General features: G+C 32.8%; 1 protein-coding gene across 2 annotated transcripts in view; it reads right to left on the bottom strand.

Annotated features, from left to right (window-relative positions):
• TAPT1 (transmembrane anterior posterior transformation 1) overlaps nt 1–25,254 on the bottom strand; it is a 125,246-nt gene that overhangs the window by 12,487 nt on the left and 87,505 nt on the right. For both annotated transcript variants that reach the window (XM_074229744.1, XM_074229743.1), the window contains exons 4-11: nt 19,945–20,107; nt 13,689–13,824; nt 11,684–11,781; nt 11,385–11,454; nt 7,143–7,223; nt 3,520–3,629; nt 1,816–1,875; nt 1,110–1,178 (exon numbers count right to left, since the gene is read on the bottom strand). In XM_074229744.1, coding sequence (XP_074085845.1) covers nt 1,110–1,178; nt 1,816–1,875; nt 3,520–3,629; nt 7,143–7,223; nt 11,385–11,454; nt 11,684–11,781; nt 13,689–13,824; nt 19,945–20,107 — 787 coding nt within the window. The remainder of the gene's footprint in view (nt 1–1,109; nt 1,179–1,815; nt 1,876–3,519; nt 3,630–7,142; nt 7,224–11,384; nt 11,455–11,683; nt 11,782–13,688; nt 13,825–19,944; nt 20,108–25,254) is intronic.

Raw genomic sequence — 25,254 nt, 5'->3', positions numbered from 1 at the left:
TTTAGCCTTCAGGCAATTTATGTTTATCCCAGATTTAGCATAGGTTTCAATTAAGGTCTATTCTAATTTCATTTCTACCTCTTTCACTTGGGTATTTAGAATGGAAAAATCAGTATTTCCAGTAGTAAAATATGAACACTTAAACCCCCTTAAGTTCTACTAGCTCGTAGTCTTTTTTTCTTGTATGCTCATAAACTTTAAAAAAAAAAAGGTAAGATGTCCTTCAACACTAAATTTTCTTGTATTACAAGATTTAGCACCTGACCTTTCTTTTTCAATGCAAAGAAAATCATACAACATAAACTATTAAGATAATTTTAAAACAAAATTTGTACAGGTGTTACAACCTGAATTTCATGGAAATAAAATAAGCAATAAATCAATCAAAGTTCATAACCAAAATAAAAACTGGTAGTGAGTCTAAAGTGAATTTGATGTGATCTACCACTCTATTTTATATTATTCTTTATTTGGTTTTATGAGATTCTGTGTTTACAGGGGAACATAAGCTATACCTGCTATAGAAAGATGTTTATATTCTCTTTCCTTAAAAACAAAATTAAGTAGAAAGAGATTAAGTAAAAAGAAAGGACATTGACAAATATGGAAACAAACAAAAGTAACTATCATAGCTTGATCTAGATCAGGTAGGCATAATGGTATTTGAAAACTTTTTGTATATCTACACTGTCACTTATTAGAATATTACAATGAACTAATATACTTGAACAAACATACTTGCATATTTGTATGAAGAAATATACTTGAAAGTTTAAAATAAAGGTGCATTCACAAAAGAACCAAACAACCAAAAGATAGCAATAATCAAAACTTACATTTTTCTAAGCTGTGATAATAATTTTTATGTATGATTTCCCAAATAATGTTATATTCCTTGAAAATAATCTTATTGTTATATGTTTATTCATACTTCAGAACTTTAAAAATAATATGTTCACTATCTAACTAAGGGAGCAGATAAAGAACAAATCACAAGTGAACTCTCTTAAGCTGTAGAGTTACTCTGGTGAAATTATTGATCATTGAAGCATTTGAAATACTAAGGCACACTTTCTAATACAAAAGAGAAAGAAGAATAAGATACTTACTAAAACAGCCAGTGGGAGAGGAATAAAGCCCATTCTACGTGCAACAGAATCACTATAATCAGTGTATGCCTAGAAAGATTCAAATTTTCAATAAACTACTTTAAAACATTTTATTTTGCAATTGCTTTTATTTGTCAGATAGGTAAAATTTAAAATAAGCAGAGCTTTAATATTCTTCAAAAAAATTGGTGAAACAAAACTTAAAACACATTTTTAAATACAATGGCATTTATAAAATAATGTGATTAAAGATAATAAACAAATGAGTGTTAATCCTAACAATCTTCACTTTTATTCTTCAGTTTATAGGTTAAGAAAGAAATTTAAATGTTGCATTCTGAAATTCCAAAGGCTCTATTCCAGCATCTTGCCATACTACAGAGATGGCTCTGAGTTCTCAGGGGTCTCACTGCAGTGTAAAGGAGTTAAGACAGGTTTTGGGGATGGACATGGCAAAAAAATCTGTAACTGTCATCTGAACACCAGTTAGTTCAGTGACATTGATCATCAGAAGATTTGCTATTGGTTGATGAAAACTTTTTGGTCAAATAATTCATAAAAATTGTCGGCTAAGGCAGAAAATTGTTTTGCTATGATTGAGAGAATCTTCATCTCCAAAAATCATGAATTCTTTAAGTAATATGTCCTAACTGCATTTAATAGACTATTATTTTATATCAGAAGACACTTTTGATTTAATACATACATTTTTCTGGCGACTGCTAACAAGGTCAAAAGCAAGGCTAGCTCTGTATTCACTGTAGACCTAAAAGAAATTGAAAACAAGAAATATAACTCTTTATGGTACATGTAGGAAAATCAGTGTTTATTTGTGAAGCATAATTTATATCTAATCTCTTTAAATCATATCTGATATAGTTCCAAGACAGAACATTTAGAATATTATTAAATTCACTGATCTAGTCAATGTCCGAGTTTGGTTATAACTTGATATTTCATGAAATGCTTGACTTTGCCTAAAGTACAATAATTTTACTGCCAACATGTGACAGATTACAATAGTTGGCTGTCATTTGAAATACAAAAAACAAAACATCATCCTTAATTTTTTGTTGATTTGGGGAATAAAATGCTGTGCTAGAAAAGGGCTAATTCTCAAAAAATGTATTTTAGTATTTAGTAGAGTAGCACTGAGCCCTAAGACAAAATATTAAAAGCAAAAATGCCCAGATTATGAATTTGTCTTTTCAGATGACATAAAGCTATTAAGAGTTGAAGGTATACAAAAATGGGAGGAGGCAGGAGGAATATTAACCATGGCTCTCTTATCTGATCTAATTTGTTATATTTGCAAAAATGTATGTCCTAGATCACCAAGGTATTTGCTGCAGATGAGAGTATTATGAAAAGACACACAATGTATATATATACTTAGGATCAAGAAATGTCAAGAAACTGGGGATTTCAGACACCTTTAAGACATTTTAAAATAACACTAATTTAGATAAAGATGAATTGTTAGGAATTCTATTGTCATATAAAAATATTAATGCTTAACTGCCTTGAGTTTTGGAATGAAGACATAAGAATAAATATGATTAACATGCTATAGTTTGAAGATATGTATATATTTACCAATTTGAACAGCAAACACTAAATCCTTGGCATTCACTTTATGAATTTTGCTTTGATATAGAGAAAATGATTATTCATGGAAATGTGTTGCTGTTTTCTTTAAGTTAACAAAAAATAAATCTGTTCTTTTTATTAGTACTTGGAAATTACTATAAATTTTTTATTTTTAATAACAATTAATCTAACAAAAAATATGTAAAATAAAGTTTTAAATATATAATAACTTAAACAGCAAACTGTAGAACTTCCATTATTACTTCCATAGTCCATTATTATTTTTTATTTTTGCATTCTGATAGAAAAACAGGACAAATGTAAATCCCTGTGGTCTGATTATATGTAGCACATGGCAATATTCATAAAATCACTAAATGGATAGCATTTCCATATAGCCATTGTAATAGGGAGAAATGGGAAACCGATATGAACAGAAAGAATTCCTTTTCTAACATGCCTTTAACATGGTCACACAAATATGCTCATTATCTACAAGTCTACTATCATAAAATAAACTTTCCCAAATGTAACCAAATCTTTTGATAGGAAAACCAAATTCTGCATACATCTAGAAATTAGAAGAATAGATGTTATGTGATATTACACTGAAGCAAAAAGAAAATCTATTTAATCTTAAGATTTTAAAAACACAATAAAAGGCATTTCTTATTCTGAAGTAAAATGAATAATTTTCAGTGACAAACACCTTTCTTCTATTAGTCTTCATATGCATTATGATTTAATGTTACATTAAAAAAACAGAAAATATTAAAACACAAGTCAAGCTAAAACTTTCAGATCATCATGACAAACATACATCTGCAGTAATGTCATTGAATTTGGTGATAAAGGCATGTTTTACAATATCCACAGCAGTTTCTGAGGCAATCACCATGCAGACATCTGGAAACAATACCCAAAGGTGATCTATAAAATTAAGAAGAAAACAAAAGTCACATAATCACTATGTGCTTCTACATGTCTAAAATCTTCAAAAGAAGAACCTTTTGCATTTTAAACTAATAAAATTAAATTTGACTCTTATGGATTTCTCCTTGTAAACATCTTTCCAGTGACAATACAATTATATTTAGCTCAAATTAAAAGAACAATTAGCTCAAATTAAAAGAACAATTATAACCTGTAGGTTACTTTGTAAATCCTTTGATGCTGCAGTTTACTCTCCATTCAACTATCAAGGTGATTTGTCCAAAGTCTTGGCCTGGCCATGTTAATCCTCTGCTCAATGAGCTGTAGTGATTAGCTATTATCTTTGGGTTCTAATAGAAACTCTTCTTTCCAGCACTCAAAGTTCTTGCTACTTTGGTCTATTTCTGTTTTTCTCAGTTTTAACACTTTTAATCCCTTCAATGAACTCTTAGATTCCTCTATATTGATTCACTTGCAATTCATCATAAAATCACTAAAATGGGATCATCTCCAGTTCTCTACATTGATTGTACCCCCATCCCCCCCCCCCCCATCCTACTCTGTCCTTTTACTGCCTCTTCTCAGTTTCTCTGGCTTCCTTGATGCCTCCTGTAGGAGGCTTTTCTGCTAGTACCTTAGCATCTCATAGTAGCTTCCAACCATACTGTATGTATCTTGTATGTCCCTAGTTACTTATATTTTTTTCTAATTACAAGGTGAACTCCTTGAAGGCATGGACTAGTCCTGCATTTTATTGATTCACTTATATTTTTTAGCAAAGTGTCTGGCTCACAATGCTTAATATTTGTTGACTGTAGTTTTATGTATAGGTAGGTAAAACTGCCATTTAAAGGTGATGGGCTTCCAAATATCACCTAATATATATTAGGATAAAAACTGAGCAACTATTTTTGGAGAATTTATAATCAAGAACTGGTGATTCTTCAAGTCAAATTAGCAATAGTGAGAAATTATATATATATAGATATAAATATAGATACAGATATAGATAGCTATGTGGCTAAACAGAAGTGAAAGTCTAGGAGAGAAACCTCCAAAAGAAAGTTTAATAGACTTGGATAATTCATAATTTTGGAAAATGTATTGAATACTTTACTTTTTTTGGTAAGCATGCAATTCCCACAATTACTTATCCTACAAAGGTGGAGAGGAAGGGGGTAGATAAAGAACTTTGACTTTGTAATGTTTAAGTTTCTAATCTAAATTTATACATTCATTCTCCATCTCAAGATACATTTGTTAACATTTTGTTACAAGACATAATAAATTATAGAATTCAAACTACTGGAGATAATTTAGAATAATGTCATTTATATAATCCAACCAACATTATTTAATTCAACCAACATTACTAAATGTCTACTATGTGGAATATATGAAAATGAAAAGTACCAAAGAAACATGAAAAAATTTAAAAAGTCCATTTACAACCCCAGCAAATTTAAAATCAAATGTCAATGATACGGGGAAGGAAGAAGACTGGGAGAACAGTGTGACATTTATACAATAAGTGTGACACAAGATAGGCATGGAAGGGAGGTAATGAAAGCAATGTGGTAAATTGGAAAGAATATAGATTTAGAGTCAGAGGGCAGCCATGTGATTTCTAGCCATCAATTGGAAAGAAAGCACTAGAATCTACATAAAATATTAAGCCTTGATATTATAGATTTTAGAGATATTTACACTGAGATAACAATTGAAATCATTGGGATAGATAATGTTTTCATAAGAATGTGCATGTGCTGAAAGGATAGAGCTTTTAAGGACCATCCTTGGTTGTGTTCTCTTAATCATATTTGTTTCAAGTTCTGTAGTTTCTCCTCCATCCTTTCAGACAAGGAGCATTTTAATTTATAAATTATTTTTACTTACATTATATAGTCATGTCAGTCAAATTTATAAATCTTTGAAGACATGAAATGAAAAAATGATGGAAACTAAACATAGAATTTGATATTAATATCTAAAATCAAGAGAAAGAAACAACTGAGAAAAGACAAAAGGAAAGAGGGAAGGAAGCAGGGAGGATAATATTTATACTATGGTTTTTGGCTAGTGTTTGTCCATTTGAATTTACACCTGAAAGAGGGTTTTAGTTTCATTCCTTTAGTGTTCTGGAACTGAGGAGTTTGTACTAGTCAGTGAAGGTTGTCTGCTAGATAGGAAACTCTCATGTATCTGTTTGCACAGAATCTCCTGATGACTGCAGAGAGGTTTTTTTTTCTTTTTTGTCATAAAAGAATTTTGAGACAGTGATTTCCAAAGTGAAAGGCCAAATCTTGAAAACACAAACATGTATCATTCTCTCAAACAGAAAAAAAACCTCACTTTAGATAAGGAGGCAGTCACCTAGTAGCTTGACTTTCTTTCTTTCTTTTTATTTTTTTGTTTTGCAAGGCAAATGGGGTTAAGTGGCTTGCCCAAGGCCTCACAGCTAGGTAATTATTAAGTGTCTGAGGCTGGGTTTGAACTCAGATACTCCTGAATCCAGGGCTGGTGCTCTATCCACTGTGCCACCTAACCGCCCTGAGCTTGACTTTTAAGATAAGATTTACAGTTAAAATACTTGCCAGCATCAAGGACTCTGGCCCATGGCTCTTACCCAAGACTGTTAGGTGTTTGAATTAGGTTTAACAATTGGCAGAGTCAGTCTTCTAGGTGTTGCCTTTTAGAGAAAATGTTTTGTTACAAAGGCAACAGAGAAATTCAACTTGTAAGATCATCTTTCCATGTGAAATTTTTTTGGTGACACAACTCCAAGTACAGTCAGATCTTCTGCTACAGCATGGCAGAGAGAAAAGAGTGCTGATTATGGAGGCAGAGGAGTAAAATTTTAATCTAGGTTCTGTCACTTACTACCTGTGTGGGCTTGGGTAGTTCATTTCTCTTGGAGGCTCAGATTCCTCATCTATAAAAAACAAAAACAAAAACAAGGGGTGGGGAAGGTTTGGACTAGATGACCTCTAAGATCTCTTCAGGCTCTAAACTGATGATCCTTGAGAAATAATTTTCTCTGTTTCAGCATCTTGAAGGGTGTATATCATTTGTTTAATGAAGCCTCTTGGTACTTCCTGGACTACCAACCTGTCCTTAGCAGACATTAAGTAGTGACAGTGGCAACCCCTGGTGGCTCTAGGTAGAGCTTTCCTATCACTTGAAGTGACAGTGGCAGAAGTTGAGGACTAAGATATCAGCAAAAGAAAGAAGTGAAAACCAGGGTAGGGGAGAGAATATCATACTGAGCATTTATTATATCTTCATAATCCCAAACCCATTATTTCAGGGATTAGGAAAAAACTAAGTCAACAAAACACATTTAAAATGAATTGAAAAATACATACAAACCTTGATTTGAGTTTAGCTTGAATTTTATTTATATGTACCTAAATTAGATAAAGTTGAAAATGTGTTTCTTAAAATATCAGCAATTATTTTATTACATTTTTAAGAGTTTTAATTAAGCTTCATCACAGTTGGCATAATTACCTGGATTCCAAGAAAACTGTTCCATATTTCTTAGACATACTATTAGCAAAAGCACATAATTTGTGAATCGTTCCTTAATATCTAAAAATGAGAAATATAAAAAATATTTAAAATATTTCAATAAATATTTATTAAACACTACATACAAGAATAATGTGAGAAATATTATGAGGGCATTAATCTGACACTATGGGACAGATTGTTAAGTTTAAACTGAGAGTGTTATAGTTACTATCTCTATAGTGTACAACCAAGTGGTATATCTGCTAAAAGAAATGGTGGTCTGAAAAAAATGTACATGAGCTATTTTTAAAGTTTAATCTGCATTATTAACATTTTCTTCAGACTAGATAATTAAAAACATATGGAAATGAAAGTTTTAGCTTTTTTTTGCCTTAAAGGAACGAGATTTAAGATTATCTTCTCTCCCCTTTCTCTAGTCATTCCTATACTCTGCCATCTAGGGATTTGGCTGCATCAGCACTGATATAAGTGATATATTTCAAATGCCCCTTTCCTCCCTGTCACTTTTGTTGTTCAAGTTCAATCATTTCAGCCATATTTGATGTCTTGTGGCTCCATCTGGGGTTTTCCTGGCAAAGATACTGGAATGATTGGCCATTTTCAGTCACTCTAGAAGAATAGTAGAAACAGTAGCAGGCTGGAGTTAACCAATGCTCAGAATTCTCTTCCTGAACAGCTGAAGCAACAACATTGACACCTCCATTTCTCCATTAGATAAGAGTGATAATGCCACTATTACCCTCGTGGCTAACAATTTCCCTCCACTTGTTTCTGTTTAAACATCTATATTAATTGTTCTCTCACAGAGGAGAAAACAATCCCTAATCCCCATCTCCTATCAGTTCAATTCCAACTTCCTCATGACTATCAGATCCACTAACCTTTTCTAACTAATAAGCCTTTATTCACAATATTTCTGAGAAATCCATTCATTCATTTAACAAATATTCTAGGTTTAACAACTGTGCCAGACATCAGATGATGCTACTGTCATAAAAGAGAAATAACTTTATAGAGATTTCCATTTTGTAGTTAACCTTCTCCTCCTCCACTTCACATGTGGTATTCATGTTACATGATCACATGTTAACTTACAGGTGAGAAAATTCAGCAACCTCTGTATAATTAATGATTCTAGTTGTCAAAAATGCATTAAGGAACTTAAGAGACTTTCCTAGCTAGTTATGTGTTAAAGGTTTTCCTGCTTTTGAGACTGATTCTCTATCTATTATACAATACTGCCTCTTGTGGAATATGAAAGTATTATAAAAATATACAAAGTATAATATAATGTAAGAGAAAAAACTAAAAGCTATTCATATAAACTTTGTGATCTATAAGAATAAGATTCCTGTAGTTGAACTGATACATTCCAGGATAGATGGCACTGAAATTAGATGAAAGACTCAAGAATCTAGGGTATATTTTCCCTGATGATCTTATCAGATCCCATATCTCTACATTAATAATTCTCAGATCTATTAAATCATCCCTAACTACTTTTCTAACCTTCTGTCTCCTATCATCAATTGTCTATTGGACAAATTAAAATATAAACTGTAAATGTCCAAAATTAAACTTATGTAAAGGGGATAGTCAACTAGAGGACTAGATGATATGTACCCTTATCTTTCGATTCCAAGGCTCTATAAATGCTAGCACATTAGTGGAAGTAGGACTACTATATAGAGAGATATAATTCTATGTTCCTAATTTTTATGACTGCATGTGACTTGCTTTAGTAATTTAAGCAGAGAAACCATCTCATTTATAACCTATCTCTAACTTCTCAGAGATCAAACAGGACCATTTATTTTTCCCCCTTTCATATTATGCACACAAGCACCAGCCTATATAGCTCCTCCCCAATCCTAACTTGTAGAACCCCTACTACAAAATGGGGGAAATCCTCAATGCATTTATAACATGCAAGACTTTCTAATAATCAGAGCTATTCAAAAGTGGCAAAAGTTGCCTCAGAAAATAGTGTTTTGTCTCATTAGAAGTCTTTTGTGCAAAGGCTAGAGAGCGAGCTGCTAGATTCGTTGTTGAGGGGGGCTTTTTCATTCTTTTAATTTCTTCATAGGTTATAGCATATAGAGCTATATGGAGACCTCTAACTCAGATTGAAGTGAGGCATTTAGATCAGTTCAGTCTATATTACTGATATGCATTTTTAAATCACAAGAGGGAACTGAATTAAACATACAAACATACACACTCACAATTTAAATAAATAATGAATGAATGAACCTTCAATTCAGAACAGATGGGACCTTAAGTGCTAACACTTTGGCTTCCTGACAAAATATTCAAGTGCTTTTGTAAAAGACAGTTATAGTTCTAATATATTTGTCTTGTAATTAAGGAGAACATTGCTATTAATCCATAATATTATTAATTTTGAGTGAAAGATTTTCCCAGAAAAATGGATATTATTAAGTGTAAAGGCAAAGGCTAGGATGGGAAACATTGTTTTTTTTTTTTAGTGGATTTGATTTTTTTGGTGGGGGAGTGGAAGAGAAGGGACAACTCAAAATGGTCACTCTAACAAAATGCCACCACATATCAGATGTACCTTTTGTTTATGTACACAATCAAAGACTTTTTAGCATTATAAGGGATCTTTGTGGGCAGGTGAGCCAACTTTCCATATATTGTAGTAATTTTCTCTTTCATGTCCCTAAACAGATGATGACAGATGATATAGAAATCATTTTGCATAGGAGACAATACAATTTTGTGGATATTTCTAAATGCCAAATTGAGGTTCTCTGACTGTGCTATGTTTAACTTTGATTTAAATCTGCATACTTGAAAAGTATCATACTTAATTGCTTAAATACAAAAGAGAATAAATTATCTTGTATGGTCAGTCTTGAACATAATGCATTTTTACACTTAGCTGTAATAATGCAGAGTTTAATGATGTATTTTTGCCTCATGGTTCAATGGGCAAATTAACCATGCAACTATAGAGCAATAGACATTCATTTATAATAGCTTTTAAACTACGTTATTATTTCTCACTAAAACAATGCTAGCAAAAAAAAAAAAGAAAAAAAGAAAAACTTAAAAAAGGACTCTAGAAGTAAAGTGCCAAAAAGGAGGTATGGATGCAAGGACAAGTAACTCCTTACTGCTTACCAATGTGGAGCCTACAGAATCTAAGTATGCAGTGCTGAAAGAGATCTCAGGGATCTAGTCACACCTCCATTTTACTGACAAAGAAACTGAAATGCAGAAAGATGCAGCAATCTGCTCAATTTCACACAGGCACCAAATGCAAACCCAGAACATAGACACTAAGAAGAAGGCAACAAAGGATTGTGGGAGGAACTGCTATCTTAAAATTAGGTGAAGAAGTTGGGGAATGCCCATTTTAAGATATGAAATGAAAGTGGCAACAAATGTGCATGCAGGTGGAGCTTCAAGCAAGTTATCTCATGCAAGAAGGATTAGAATTGTTTGGCCACATAGAGGAATGCTAGGAACACTGGGTGGAAGTGGCAGAAAGTGAGATTTCTCTTGATACAATGAAAAATCTCTTAAAATTTATGGGATTAATCAAAAGCAGAACAGGTTGCCTTGGGTGGAAGGAGGCAATCCATGACCGGAAATCTTCCAGCAGGGTCTGAATGTCATTGGGGGGGGGGTTGTAAAGAGAGTAATTATTTCAATACAGCGTATAGCCGATGCCCTCTGATTTCTCTTCCAACTCTGTGAAATATGGTGAGCTGGAAGGCCTGGATTAGATAGTTTGTAAAGTCTAAAGAGAAGAACAAAGGCTATTGGTTCACAGAAAAGTCAAAGATTCTCATAGTTGGAAAGGACCTTACAACCCTCAATCTATACTTGAATAATAATTAGACTTTCAGTATTTATCAAAAAGGCAGCTAAGGTGGCACCATTGTGCATAGAATGGCAGGCAGGGCGTCAGGAAGACTCATCTTCCTGCGTTTAAATCTGGTCTCAGGCACTTACTGGCTGTATGACCTTTGGCAAGTCACTTAAACCTGTTTGCTTCAGTTTCCTCATCTGTAAAATGAGCTGGAGAAAGGAATGGCAAACCACTTCAGTATCTCTGCCAAGAAAACCCTAAACTGGGCCACAAAATAGTTAGGAGAGACTTAAAATGACTGAACAACAACAACTTCATTAAAAAAAAAACATGGATGACAACATGATAGCTATTTGGAACCCAGGCAATATACATACCACTATTGGACATTTGAAAGAGATTGTTCTTCTCAAACTTCTTGAAAACACTTCCTTTAATTTCAACAAACTGTAATTTCAAAGAAAATGACTATTTACAATCATAGAAAATTTTTAGCTGAATATTTAAATATAGGTGTCCTTAATTTATGATTTTAACACAGAAAATTTTTTAAATAATGAATCTTATGAAATCTGATTTAATACTATTTAATATTAAAGCAATAACATTTAGAATTCTAACTTATCATTTATCTTAATATTCCTTTAAGTTGTAAAAAAATTCTCCTTCCACTTACATTATTAGACATCATGATAGTAAGCAGTGATTTGTTGTGAGAATTAAAAGCTACATTGAGAGTTGTTGCCTGAACCATAATAAGAATTGCATGCAGAACTGTCAATACTGATGTTAAGGAAAAAAATATTTTTCCATATTATCTTAATAAGGACATAGTACAAATATTTTAAAACATTCAATGAAGAAAAAAAGAGAGGATCTCTTTCTAACTCCTACTAAACAGATTTAATTTATTTTTCTTCTGAATTTCCCAACTGGAAGACTGATAAACAATAATATTTGCAGAACTTGGACTAAAAAAAACCCAAAACTTTAATGCTGTCCATTTCATTGTGCTTGAATGAAAATTCTAATTACTGTGCAAACAGAAGCTTGAAAGTTCAATACTAACTCACATATTAATATTCCTAGTTCATATTTTTCCTTACTAAATGGAATTGAGAAAAAGTTAACAAAGGTATCATTATGTGTTTCTTCCAAACAATATTTGATTTTCTCTAGTCTTTTGTGAAAGGCAGGATAATTGATTTTTAAAAGTCTGTAAAATCAGTTGGCATCTTTATGTTCTATTTTAGAAATATAAAGGTCAAAGACTGCACAAATATTTACCTTCCTGGATATTTGTTTCATTGAGACTGACAAGGTCCCTACTCCCAATTGAGTGTTAATCCAGGCACAGCTACTAGCTTTGGATAATTTTTTTTAAATCATCAATTAATTACTTAGCATTTAATTTTTTGGACTCTAAAACTAAAAGTTCACTTGGAGTAAAAAAAAACAAAACAAAATTCATTCTTAAAGAAGACCCTTCTTGAAATCAGAGGTAAAAACTGGGTTACTGCTTGTATTATTTCTCTAGTGTCCTAAAGCAATCTGATGATCCTATTTCTGATATAGGATTTGAGTGAAAGCATTACATTTATACTTTTAATGTGTGTTCTATATTGACCTCCACCAATACAACTTTGATCTCAAACTAGAACAGTTCAGAAACAGAAAGAAAAAAAAATCAACATAATCCCAATATAAGATACAATGTGACATAGGAGACAAAAGGGTTGGTAGTAATCATGGAGTCTGAAACAAAGGTTATCTACAATATCTACAAGGTTGTAGATAAATTGTAGATCTAAATCAGAGAAAAGAGTTTTCATCCTAGGATGGAATCAAAGATTCATACCCAAAAAACCCAATAAAGTTTTGTTTGGGTTTTTGATTTTTGCAAGGCAATGGGGTTAAGTGACTTGCCCAAGGTCACACAGCTAGATAATTATTAAATGTTTGAAACCAAATTTGAACTCAGGTCCTCTTGACTCCAGGGTCAGTGCTCTTTCAACTGTGTCACCTAGCTGCCCCAACCCAACAAAGTTATGATGAAGTTTAAGACTAAGAAATTCTCATAAATTTCTCTCTACATCTCTCAAATTTCAAACTCAGACTTATCTCATGTATTTAAATTAAAAAGACAGATAAATGAAAAGAGGGTTAATTATAATTCTGAGGCAAGTATATTCCAAATAATTTATTTAGGAGTGACACTGTTTTCTTTTCATATTCTTGTAGATTCCTATCTGAAAAAGAAAATGAAACAACAATTCCCTCCTCTTCCCCCACCCAAACCTTGAATACTACTTTAATCTCATCAATATATTGTTTCTCATACTTAGTTCAATTATTTCACCACAATTACAAAAAAAAAAATTCAGTGTATAACTTCTATCCTATTCTATCTAATTCTGCTCATGGCATTTTCATAATGAAATCTTTTGTTTTTATTATGAATTCTTTACAAAACATTTTGAAGAACTCTGAATATAATGTTTTTTCTATTAAAATTTATTCTTTTCATATTCTAAAGCATCTAGTTCCTACCAAGGAAATAGTAATCTTCAGTTGTGCATAATTAAGGCTACAAATTAACGTTTGTAATTATTTACAATTGCATATTCTAAGTGAATGAATCTGTTAATCAGTTGGAGTTCCCAGAAATTTCAAAAGGATACAGACATAAAGCACTGCCATGAAAAAATGAGGAATCAAACCAATATGGGCTCTTTTTCTTTCTTTAGGTTCTGTTGCTGTCCAATAAAGAGCATCTAAAATATCTTGGCCAAATGATGAAAACAGACGATCAGCAACCTGAGGAGTGATATTTTTTAAAAAAGCTTCACTTTAGTAGTCATCACGACATCGATAATTCAATACACTGCTAAAGTATTCCATGAAAATGGTTAAAATCAAAGTTCAGAAACAATTTTTATCTTAGAGATCATTGCATCATTTATATTCATTAACAAGTGAGAATATATTAAACTACAGGGAAAATACCAAAAAATGTGCTTAGAAGTTAAATGATTCAAACACAAATCCTTTACATGAGAGCAAATGATTTGATTTAATCCAATTCAAAATGCATTAATTATACAATTATGTGCAAAGCACTGTATTAGATACTGGACATACAAAGACAACTCAAACCAAAAATATAAAAAAAACAATCCTGCCATTAAGAAATCTATATTCTAAATCGACTGTTCCTTAAAATAATTAGCAGTATCTATCTGAAACCATCAACAAGCATTATATTCAATGGGGAGTGGCTAGAGGCATACCCAATAAGATCAGGGGTGAAACAAGGGTGCCCATTATCACCACTACTATTCAATATTGTATTAGAAATGTTAGCATCAGCAATTAGAGAAGAAAAAGAAATTAAAGGAATTAGAATTGGGAAGGAAGACACAAAACTCTCACTCTTTGCAGATGACATAATGGTCTACCTAGAGAATCCCAAGAAATCATCTAAAAAACTACTGGAAACAATTAGCAATTTTAGCAAAGTTGAAGGTTATAAAATAAACCCTCATAAATCCTCAACTTTTCTATATATATGTCTAGCAAGAAACAGCAGGAAGAGCTAGAAAGAGAAATCCCATTCAAAGTAACTTCAGACAATATAAAATATTTGGGAGTCTATTTGCCAAGACAGACTCAGAATCTTTTTGAAAACAATTATAAACACTTCTCACACAAATTAAATTAGGTTTAAATAACTGGGCAAATATCAACTGCTCATGGATAGGTAGAGCTCCAAAAAATTACTTTAATGAGTTAGAAAAAAATTGTAAGTAAATTCATATGGAGAAATAAAAAGTCAAGAATTGCCAGGACATTAATGAAAAAAACGTACAAAAGAAGGTAGCTCAGCCCTACCAGATCTAAAATTGTATTATAAAGCATCAGTCATCAAAACTGTTTGGTATTGGCTAAGAAATAGAGTGGTGGACCAGTGGAATAGACTAGGTGTAAAAGCAGGAGAGGATTATAGTAATCTGCTGTTTGATAAACCCAAAGAGTCCAGCCATTGGGATAAAAACTCCCTCTTTGATAAAAATTGCTGGGAAAATTGGAAGTTAGTATGGAAGAAACTTCGATTAGACCAACACCTCACACCCTTTACCAAGATAAGATCCAAATGGTTACAGGACATAGACATAAAAAACAATACTATAAGCAATTTAGAAGATCAAGGACTAGTCTACCTGTCAGATCTATGGAAAGGGGAACAGTTTATGACTAAGGAAGAGTTGGAGAACATCACCAAAAACCAATTAGATGATTTTGATTACATTAAATTAAAAAGCTTTTGCATAGATAAAACCAATGTAAACCAAGATCAAAAGAAAGGTAGTAAATTGGGAAACGATCTTTACAGCTAATGATTCTGACAAAGGACTCATTTCTAAAATATACAGAGAACTGAGTCATTTTTTTAAAACAAAAAAGCCATTCCCCAATTGACAAATGGTCAAAGGATATGCAAAGGCAATTTACAGATGAGTAGGTCAAAGTAATCCATATCCATATGAAAAAATGCTGTAAATCATTAATTATTAGAGAAATGCAAATTAAAGCTTCCCTGAGGTACCACCTCACACCTCTCAGATTGGCCAGTATGGCCAGGAAGGATAATGATCATTGTTGGAAGGGATGTGGGAAATCTGGGGCACCATTACACTGTTGGTGGAGCTGTGAACTCATCCAACCCTTCTGGAGAGCTATTTGGAACTATGCCCAAAGGGCAACAAAAATGTACATACCCTTTGACCCAGAAATACCACTACTGGGTCTATACCCTGAAGAGATGAGGAAAAAGGGTAAAAACATTACTTGCACAAAAATATTTATAGCGGCCCTGTTTGTGGTGGCAAAGAATTGGAAATCCAGTAAATGTCCTTCATTTGGGTAATGGCTTAGCAAACTTCGGTATATGTATGTCATGGAACACTATTGTTCTAAGAAACCAGGAGGGACGGGATTTCAGGGAAACCTGGAGGGATTTGCATGAACTGATGCTGAGTGAGATGAGCAGAACCAGAAAAACACTGTACACCCTAATAGCAACATGGGAGTGATGTTCAAGCTTGAAGGACTTGCTCATTCCATCAGTGCAACTATCGGGAACAATTTTGGGCTGTCTGCAAAGGAGAGTACCATCTGCTTCCAGATAAGGAGCTGCGGAGTTTGAACAAAGTACAAGGACTATTCCCTTCAATTTAGAAAAAAAACCAGATAGCTTATTGTCTGATCTTGTTACCTCTTAGACTTCTCTTTAAGGATATGATTTCTCTTTCATCACACCCAATTTGGATCAAGGTACAACATGGAAACAAAGTAAAGACTGACAGAGTGCATTCTGTGGGGGGGAGGGGGGAGGGAAGCAAGATTGGGGGAAAATGTAAAACTCAAATAATATCTTTAATAAATAATAAATTTAAATTAAAAAAAGCAAGTTAACATAGCTATACAGGTATAACTTAAATTGGTTGCTGTAAAGGGAAGGGACGAATGAAGAAAATGTGGGACTCAAAATGTTACAAATGTTACAAATGTTAATACTAAATGTTAATACTAAAATTACTCTTTATATGTAATTGTTGAAACAAGAAATTAATGTTGGATCTGCTTAAATAAAGAAATCTATATTCTACTAGAAGACACAATGCATAAATACATGAATGAAGGTAAAATAATTTGAGGAAAGAAATAGTATTAAAACAACTGGGAAAATAAAGGCTTCCTATAGGAGGCAACACTGACTCTGAGCTTTAAAGAAACTAAGGATACTGAAAGATGCAATTGAGGATAGAGGACATTCCAAGTATGAAAGATACTTTGAGCTAAGCTAAGACAATGGCAATTTACACTCTTACCAATCAATATTTGGATGCAGAGTCGTTATTTGCATATGCCTGACTCTCTGATATAAAAAAATTGTTAGATATTTTCTTTTTTTTCTGGGTAATTAATATCAATGTAATTATTAATTATACCTAAGAAATAATTAATACAATGATGGTAATTGGCTTTCTTTCATAAAGCAAAGACAGATTATGGGAGCTGCTCAAATGCTCATATATCCCTGTAAAATTGGTTATTCCCAAAAGGTGAGAAAACCCTTACTGGTTAACAATTAATGAGAGAATATTATAGTGAGAGGTGGGTGGGCCTATTCTTTTTTTAAAAAATTAGTTAATTTATTTTTATACAAATGATTTTTTTTATATATTACTAAAATATTCTTGTTTAAGAGTAAACATAATACCCCCCAAAATATAGACCCTCATGAGCAATAAAGAGAAAAAAATGAAAATGAAAATAATAATAATAATAATGATAATGATAATAATAATAATAATAATTATTATTATTATTATTATAGTAGGGGCAACCAGGTGGCACAGGGGATGGAGCCAGGAGCACCTGGGTCCAAACCCCGCCTCAGACACCCAACAATCACCCAGCTGTGTGGCCCTGTACTAGATATTTTCAAGTTCTTCCCTACATGTATCAGTTAGTACCTGAAAGTTTGCATGGTGTTGTCTGTACAACAGCAGTAATATTATCTGTAGTAAATAGCAGAAGTATTATCACGGTCATGATAAGAGATGAGGAAGTTAAGTGACTTGTCTGTATCCCTTCTGGCCAAATTCAGCACTTTACTTCTTCCATTCTACAGTTTTTCCAAATTAGACTTACTGTGATTGTTTACAAGTGGCATAATAAGCTATTTAGCAAATAAATATCTCAGCTAAATTGAGCTAGAACACTAAATCAACAGATATTTGATTCCTTAAACGAGGTAAATAGAGTTACATGTGCAGGCCAAAGGAATCACTTCCAAATAGATTATAAAATAAATAAGAGGAGAATTAAAGGGGAATGAATATACACTAGTGACCTATTGAAACAGGGATGAAGATGCTCCCATTTTAGATAAATGGAATATTCTTTTTTGCATATGAATCATAATTATTTCAGATTTTTTCCAATTTTTTATTAATTAATTTTTCCAGCTACATGTAAAGATAAGTTTTCAACATTCATTTTAAGGTGAGATTTTTGAGTTCCACATTTTTTCTCTTCCCTCCTTCCCTCCCCTTCCCCTTGACAGCAAGTGATCTGATACAGGTTATACATTTATAACTATGTTAAACATATTTTCACATTAGTCATGTTCTAAAAGATGGCCTATTCTTGTGGGTGTTTGTCATAGGAAATAGACTGATCATATCCAAATTACAATAAGATTCCTTTCCTATTGCATACATCTGAACATAGCAAGCACAGGGACAATGAGGCTATAAAAACTAAATTGAGCAACTTACTAGCTTTCAGTACCAAAAAACCCCCAAACATTCCATGACATCAGAATGTGACTTGAATGAACTGTTCATATGAATGGCTACTGCTTTCCCAGTCTCTGAGTCCTTGAAGCCATCCTCAGTAGCTGATTCTCTCTTTAGACAAATGAATACTGAATCTCCATCTTTTTTAGCTATCCTTCACCATAGCTATTGGACAACCTGTGCAGCTAAAGTTAGGGCTTCTTAACCTGGGGTCCATTAAATTTTAAGAAAAATTTTGATCAAAGTATTTCAATATTATTGATTTCTTTTGAAATACTATGCACTTTATTTTATACATTTAAAAACATTTTGCTGAGAAGAGCTTACCGTAAGATTGATCAGACTGTCAAAGGAGTCTTTGATAAAAAGTTTAACAACCTGTGCTCTAAAACAAGTCTCTCCTTACTTGTTGTTTATTCAGTCATATTTCAGTCATTCCCAATTCAGTATCCAGCTACTGGATTAGTCTTGCCATTTCCTTCTCCAGTTCATTTTACAGATGAGGAAACTAAGGCAAATAGGGTTAAGTGACTTGCCCAGGAACATAGCTGGGAAGTGTCTGTGGTTGCATTTGAAATAAGAAAGATGCATTTTCCTGACTCCAGGCCCATCTCCACTTTTCTCTCTATACTACTTCAATTCAAAAAGCCTACTGTGAACCAGTTGCTACGTTAGGGCATTGGGGATACAAAGACAAAAATGGAAATATCTGCCTTCAAGAAGCTTCCACTCTAGTGGAAGAAATAGTTAATTGACAAGTATTTATAAAGTACTTGTCTGGCAATGTGCTAAGTGTTTTCAAAGAACAAGGATTCAAATGAAAGAGAAACAGGTAAGTGACTAAATACATGCAAGAGATATTGAGAATAAAAGAAAGTGATCTGAAAGGAGAAGGCATCAGTACTGTGAATTGGGAGCAGGGCCAGGGAGAAGGGAGGAGGAGACCGGGGAAGGCTTTTCTGTGAGCTATGTCTTAAAGGTAATCAGGAAAACTTAAGAGATATGAGGCTAGAACAGTTCAGTCTTGCGAGAAGAGTTAATGCAAAGGTGTAGGGACAGGAAAGGAAGGGGCCTTTTCAAGAACCAGACAGTAGGGAAAGGTAGCTAAATCACTGTCTTTAGGGAGATAATATCAAATACAGATTTAATAGAACTAGGTAAAAGTGATGAAAACTTTTAAAAGGCTTTAAACATTCATTACAGTGAATACAAAAAGCATTCATTATTCATATTTAATGTTTTCTTCTGTTGTGATTTTTAAATTGCGAAGTTCTAGCAAAGGTTGCTTATGTTTCCAGCATACATTTAATGAGTGTTTCTCACTCACACTCAGTGACATTATCAAGAAGTACTTAAAATCAAATATGACTAAAAATAGCTATTCTCAGTTAATAAGTTATGGAAATGGAAGAAAATTTTATTACTTGTTGATCTGAAAACTAAAAAATCTTCATTTTACATTCTCTTCTATATTATACATATTAAACTTAAAATTATTCATGTGAAAGATATGATAACTGTCACAAATAGATGAATTCAATGTTGTCTTGGCAAGATTTTAGTTCCTTACCTCAAGCATGTTGTAGATGATATAAAGTTTAATGACAGACTGTCCTCTTATCAGATGATACATCATAGAGTAATCAACATAGTGCATCATGAAGAAGCAAATTACCAAGATGACACCCTTCAAAATATCACATATCTGAGCAGGCTGAAGCAAACGTCTGTCCCTGAAACATATAAATGTAATGAAAATATCAGTTTTGTGCAAGTATCAGTTCTGTTTTATGTGGTTTCAAAATAAAAAGATTCAGTTGGACTAAGAGTGGAGAATGTGGAACAATTTTAATTTTTTTAAATGCATAAAAATCTACTGAATCACTTGGTGCTACTATGAAGGTACTGTTTATCTACTAATTTGTAATATTAAAAATTCACATTTTGATAGCTTTTAAATTTTTACAAATCTACTTATTCACAACAGTGTTGGAGGTAGATTATTATTAACCCCATATGACAGATCAGGAAAGTTATAGTCACAGAGATAAAGTGATTCCCTCAGTAAATGACACAGGTCTCTTGACTTTTCCCATCATATCTCTAGCATAAAGATGGTAAGTACTGGTCTGGATTCAAATTCTACTTTGAAAATTTGTTAGTCATGTGACCATGCACAAGATACTTTGTCATTAAATTGTCTATACTCAAAGAAATAACAATTCCACCATTAAACAGATAAGACGCTGAGGTTCAAAATAGAAAGCAAAGTACCATATATATAAAGAAATGTTTATGGCAGCACTTTTATAATAGCAAAAATCTAAAGGAAAGTGAAAGTACATCAATTATGGAATAGCTGACTAAATCAAGGTACATGATATCATTGAACCAAAAAATAATCATTATGAATATGGAAACTATTCATTTGAATGAAAAGAGTGAAATAAGTAGAACCAGAATGGATTAGATAGTAACTGTAAGAATGTAAAGAAATTAATATTGAAAGACGTAAGGGCTCTGATCAATACAGTGGTCTACTGAGATGTTGGAGGATTTGGTAGTAGTGAAGCAACTATCCTAGTTATCAGCAAAAGTGGGGAATGAAACGTGTTTTCAGGCACAGTCAATGCAGTGATTTGTTTAACTTGACTTTACAATGGAAGGTTCTTTTGGAAGAAGGGGGTGAGGTGTCAGAGGGAAATGATAGAAATTTTTTTTTAAAAGAACAATTTGAACAAAGCATTTTTATAAATCATTTTCTGTCAGTTTCCTTATCTATATAATTAGGATAGTGACATATCAAAAGAGTGTGGTTAAAAATCAGATAAGATGCAAAATTTTATTCTGAAAACCTTAAAGCATTATATAAGAGTTACTGTTTCTCACTCACACCCAGCGACATTATCAAGAAGTATTTATAGACACTCTGTGTGTGTGTGTGTGTGTGTGTGTGTGTGTGTGTGTGTGTGCATGCTTTGAATTGAAAATGCCTTGTTTTGGGAGTTACCTCCCTATCATGCTCTTTTAATATAAGGACCCCAACTAAGCTCAGCATTCTACTTTAGAATACTCTATACATAGGAAGTGATTAATGTTTGTTTTATTTGATATTTGTTCCCTTTTTTTAAGACCCAAATTCCAAATTACTTCCTCAAGAAGTTTTCATTGATTCCACAAACTAATAGTGTTATGCACCCTTCTCTTCAACCCTGTACCTAGTAAAATACCTTACAAGTTAACAGGTGCTTAATAAATGTCTGCTGAATGATTAGACTGGATCAGAAAGAAAACAGCAATCCTCTTGAGTCTTTTTAAACTGGCTATGGCTGCATATGTCTGAGATGTTTGAATCAACTATATTTAAATCCAGGGAGCTGATTGACTAGATGGCTTTACCAGTTCAAATTCAAGTACCACAAGTCTGTGGATCAAACCTTCTGGACTAAATTTTGAAAAAATACTTTGAATTCTGATGTAAGCTAAAATAATATGAAATACTCTAAGGTTATAGAATCCTTTTATGATGTAAAAGATACTTAGGCAAGATTCAGGGAAAGAAATAAGCTAAGCAGTGTGATAAAAATGCCTGGTAAATTTACAGAACATATTCATATCCTTTAAGTATTAAGGTTTATATTTCTGAAAAAAAACCACCCTGAAATTGTGAAGGAGACTAAAAGTAATTTAATTACCAATAAAATAAGTTAAACTTTGATTTTAAATGAATCCAGTTGTTATTCTTTTCTCTTTAAACAAATTTCATAAAGTTAGGTAAAATATATATTTATACAATTTCAGAAGCAAAAGAGACCTTCCTTAATGATCATTTAGTTCAATATCCTCATTGATTAGATAAGAAAAATGGGAGGTTAAATGACTTTTCAAGATTGAACAGGTAATAATATATATATGGTTCTAGAAACTATTTCTTCTGACTTTGAATTTAATGATCCTTCCCCCTCACCATATGCATACATACTGAATTAAGGAGAAAATGTCAGATGTCTGATGAGAAGCTATCCTATGGAGAACTTCAGTGAAAAAAAATATATCCCTATTATAAATGAAAATATTTATAATTTTTAGAACAAATTTCTATCATTCCTATAATAGCCACTAAAATAAGAAACATCATCCTTGGAAGTCCTTAGGGAAAAGGGTAACATAAGTGATACTTTTTAAACACAAAAATTCTCTGCTGGTATTTAATCAAAACAAATGAAAAATGATTATTATATTTGGGGGATACAATATAGGAAAATATAATGATATATTAAAAGAATGGAAAATAAATTGCAACAAACTACATACTACTTAGTTGTGTGACAAAAATGGTATACCACTTGTGGCCATTTTATGAAATTACATTTATATTTATGTGAAATGACAGAAATTAGATTGCTAATTTAAAACCATCAGAAAATACACTGAAATTTTAAACTAAATGACACTGCTTTTCAAAATAGAAATGCTGATTTCCCCAATATGATTTATATATATGTATAATATATAGGCAATATAGACAAAATATAAAAAATATATATTTTCTTCATTTTGATATTTACCATATTTCCCTTTGGGGTCTAAAAAACTGGGAGCCTTATACACTTGCATTTCCTGCTTTTTCATGCTTGTTTTTGCGCTCATCGTTGTAGATTTTTTTACTGGTATTGACCACTTTTTCACACTTGTCTTTATGCTCATTGTTTTGCATTTGTTACCAGTATATTAGGTGACATTTTGCCACATTCTGCACAGAAATAGCTCAGAAAAGATTTTTGTACAGTGCTGAATTATGTTCAAAGTGATCCAGTTTGCAAAAGTGAATGGAAATTGAGCTGCTAAACGTCAGTTTGGTCCTCCTCCAACTGAGAAAACAATCTAAGACTAACTACAGAAAGAAGAAACCTACTGAAAATGCCATGGCAGAAGAAGGCCATGAGAAGTAAGTCAGCCAAATGGCCTGAATTAGAGGGGGAACTGAAGAGATGGATTGAAGAGCAAAGGGTCATTGGAATTCCTATATCACAAAGATGATTCAGCAGGACACAAGAAGAATTGCTGATGAAAAAGAAGTGGCTGATTTCAAAGGAGGACACAATTAGTGTGTCAGGTTCATGAAATGGAATAGTCTAAGCATGCATTCACACACCATACTTGCCCAAAAGATGACTTAAAGCTATGAGCAGGGAGGCCTTGAATTTCATGATGAATAAAACTTGAGTTCAATAACTTCATGTTTATGTTTACATTTTTATTTCAAATTTTGGGTCCTAAAACTAAGGTGCATCTTATACATGAGAACATCTTATACATGGGGAAATATGGTATGCTATATTACAGTAGTATAGAAAAAGACCTATGATTGATATTCTATTGTCATCTATCCTTGATAATGCAAATTTCTAGATTATCAATAATTTAGGATATACAAATAACAAATCAGAAAAATAGTTTCATTTGTTGGTATACAAAATAATGTTAACTGCCCAGAAATTCTAGCACATTCTTTCCTGATGATCCTGGTAGATCACTTGGACTCAGGGAATAATGAGTTACAGTTCTGGGAGTCAGAGCTAAATGCAGCACCAATATAACTACTTCACTCTGTAGAAAGAAGTGAATTGAAGGGTTGCACTTCTAGCCTGGATAAATGGAGAAAATGATGCATCCATATATATGTATGTATTTGTATGTGCACACACACAGACATATAACTTATAGTTATTTGTGTACACCTTTAAAACTTCCACTATTTTATTAGTCTACTTTAAGGTATCATGTTAGCAGATGAAAAATTGTCTATTATTTTGCAGAAAAATACCATAAGAACTCATCTAATACAACCAGGTAAATACAAGTTTAAAACACACAAATAATGGTTTTGAATTTGCATCAACTTTGTGAATTACCTTGAAAATTATAGATTACATCTAATACTAGTATCTTTCCTCAGATAACACTAGTTCCAATCTGATGGAGGAGGATATGTTCTAGTATGCAAAGTTCTGGTGTTCAAAACAAGAAGATTCTTCTTATTCCATTTCCTTAATTTTTGTTCCTTGGCCTTTTGGTAAGGGCTTGATAAACCTAGTCTCTATTTCACAATAAAACTCAAACCTACCTTAACTACAAAACCTTGGTAAAATGAAGGTGGGCAGTAAAGGAAATCAGGGAGGCTAAAAGAAAGATTTAAGGAGTAAATGTATTCTGAGCATGGAAAACCTTCCTGTGAAAAGGCATGGAGACCAGAGATAGAGTAGGAAGCATGAGCTGAAAAAAGAGTAAGAAAGAAGGGCATTTTGAGTTAGATCAAAGAGTTTGTGAAGGATAACAAGGCTGAAAAGGGTGGGCTGGAAACAGGTTGTGATGAATTTGAATATTAAACCAAAGAGTTTGTGGTTGATGCTTGGGGTAAGAATAAATCATTAAAGCTTATTGAGCAGGAGAACTACATTGTTAAACCTGTTCTTTAAACCATTCATTCTGACAGCTGTGTATTGAAGGGAGAGATCTGAGGTAATTAGGAGGCAAATATAATGTTCAGTCAGGAGATCAAGGGGATGTGAACCAAAGGTAAGAGGTAGTTGTAGAAATAAAACTGCTAAGACTTGGCAATTGAAGGGCATCTAGATAATGCAGTGGCTAGAGCACCAGCCCTGGAATCAGGAGGACCTGAGTTCAAATTTGACCTCAGAGACGTAGCAAATATCTAGCAGTGTGACCTTGGTCAAATCACTTAATCCCACTGATTTGCAAAAACAAAGAGAGAGAGAGAGAGAGAGAGAGAGAGAGAGAGAGAGAGAGAGAGAGAGAGAGAGAGAGAATTGTTAATTAATTGGATATATGGGGCTGATGGAGAGTAAGGAGCTGAGAA

This window comes from Macrotis lagotis, chromosome 3, assembly GCF_037893015.1.
Source record: "Macrotis lagotis isolate mMagLag1 chromosome 3, bilby.v1.9.chrom.fasta, whole genome shotgun sequence".
Lineage (NCBI taxonomy): Eukaryota > Metazoa > Chordata > Mammalia > Peramelemorphia > Peramelidae > Macrotis > Macrotis lagotis.
This window is presented reverse-complemented; position numbering and strand designations above follow the sequence as displayed.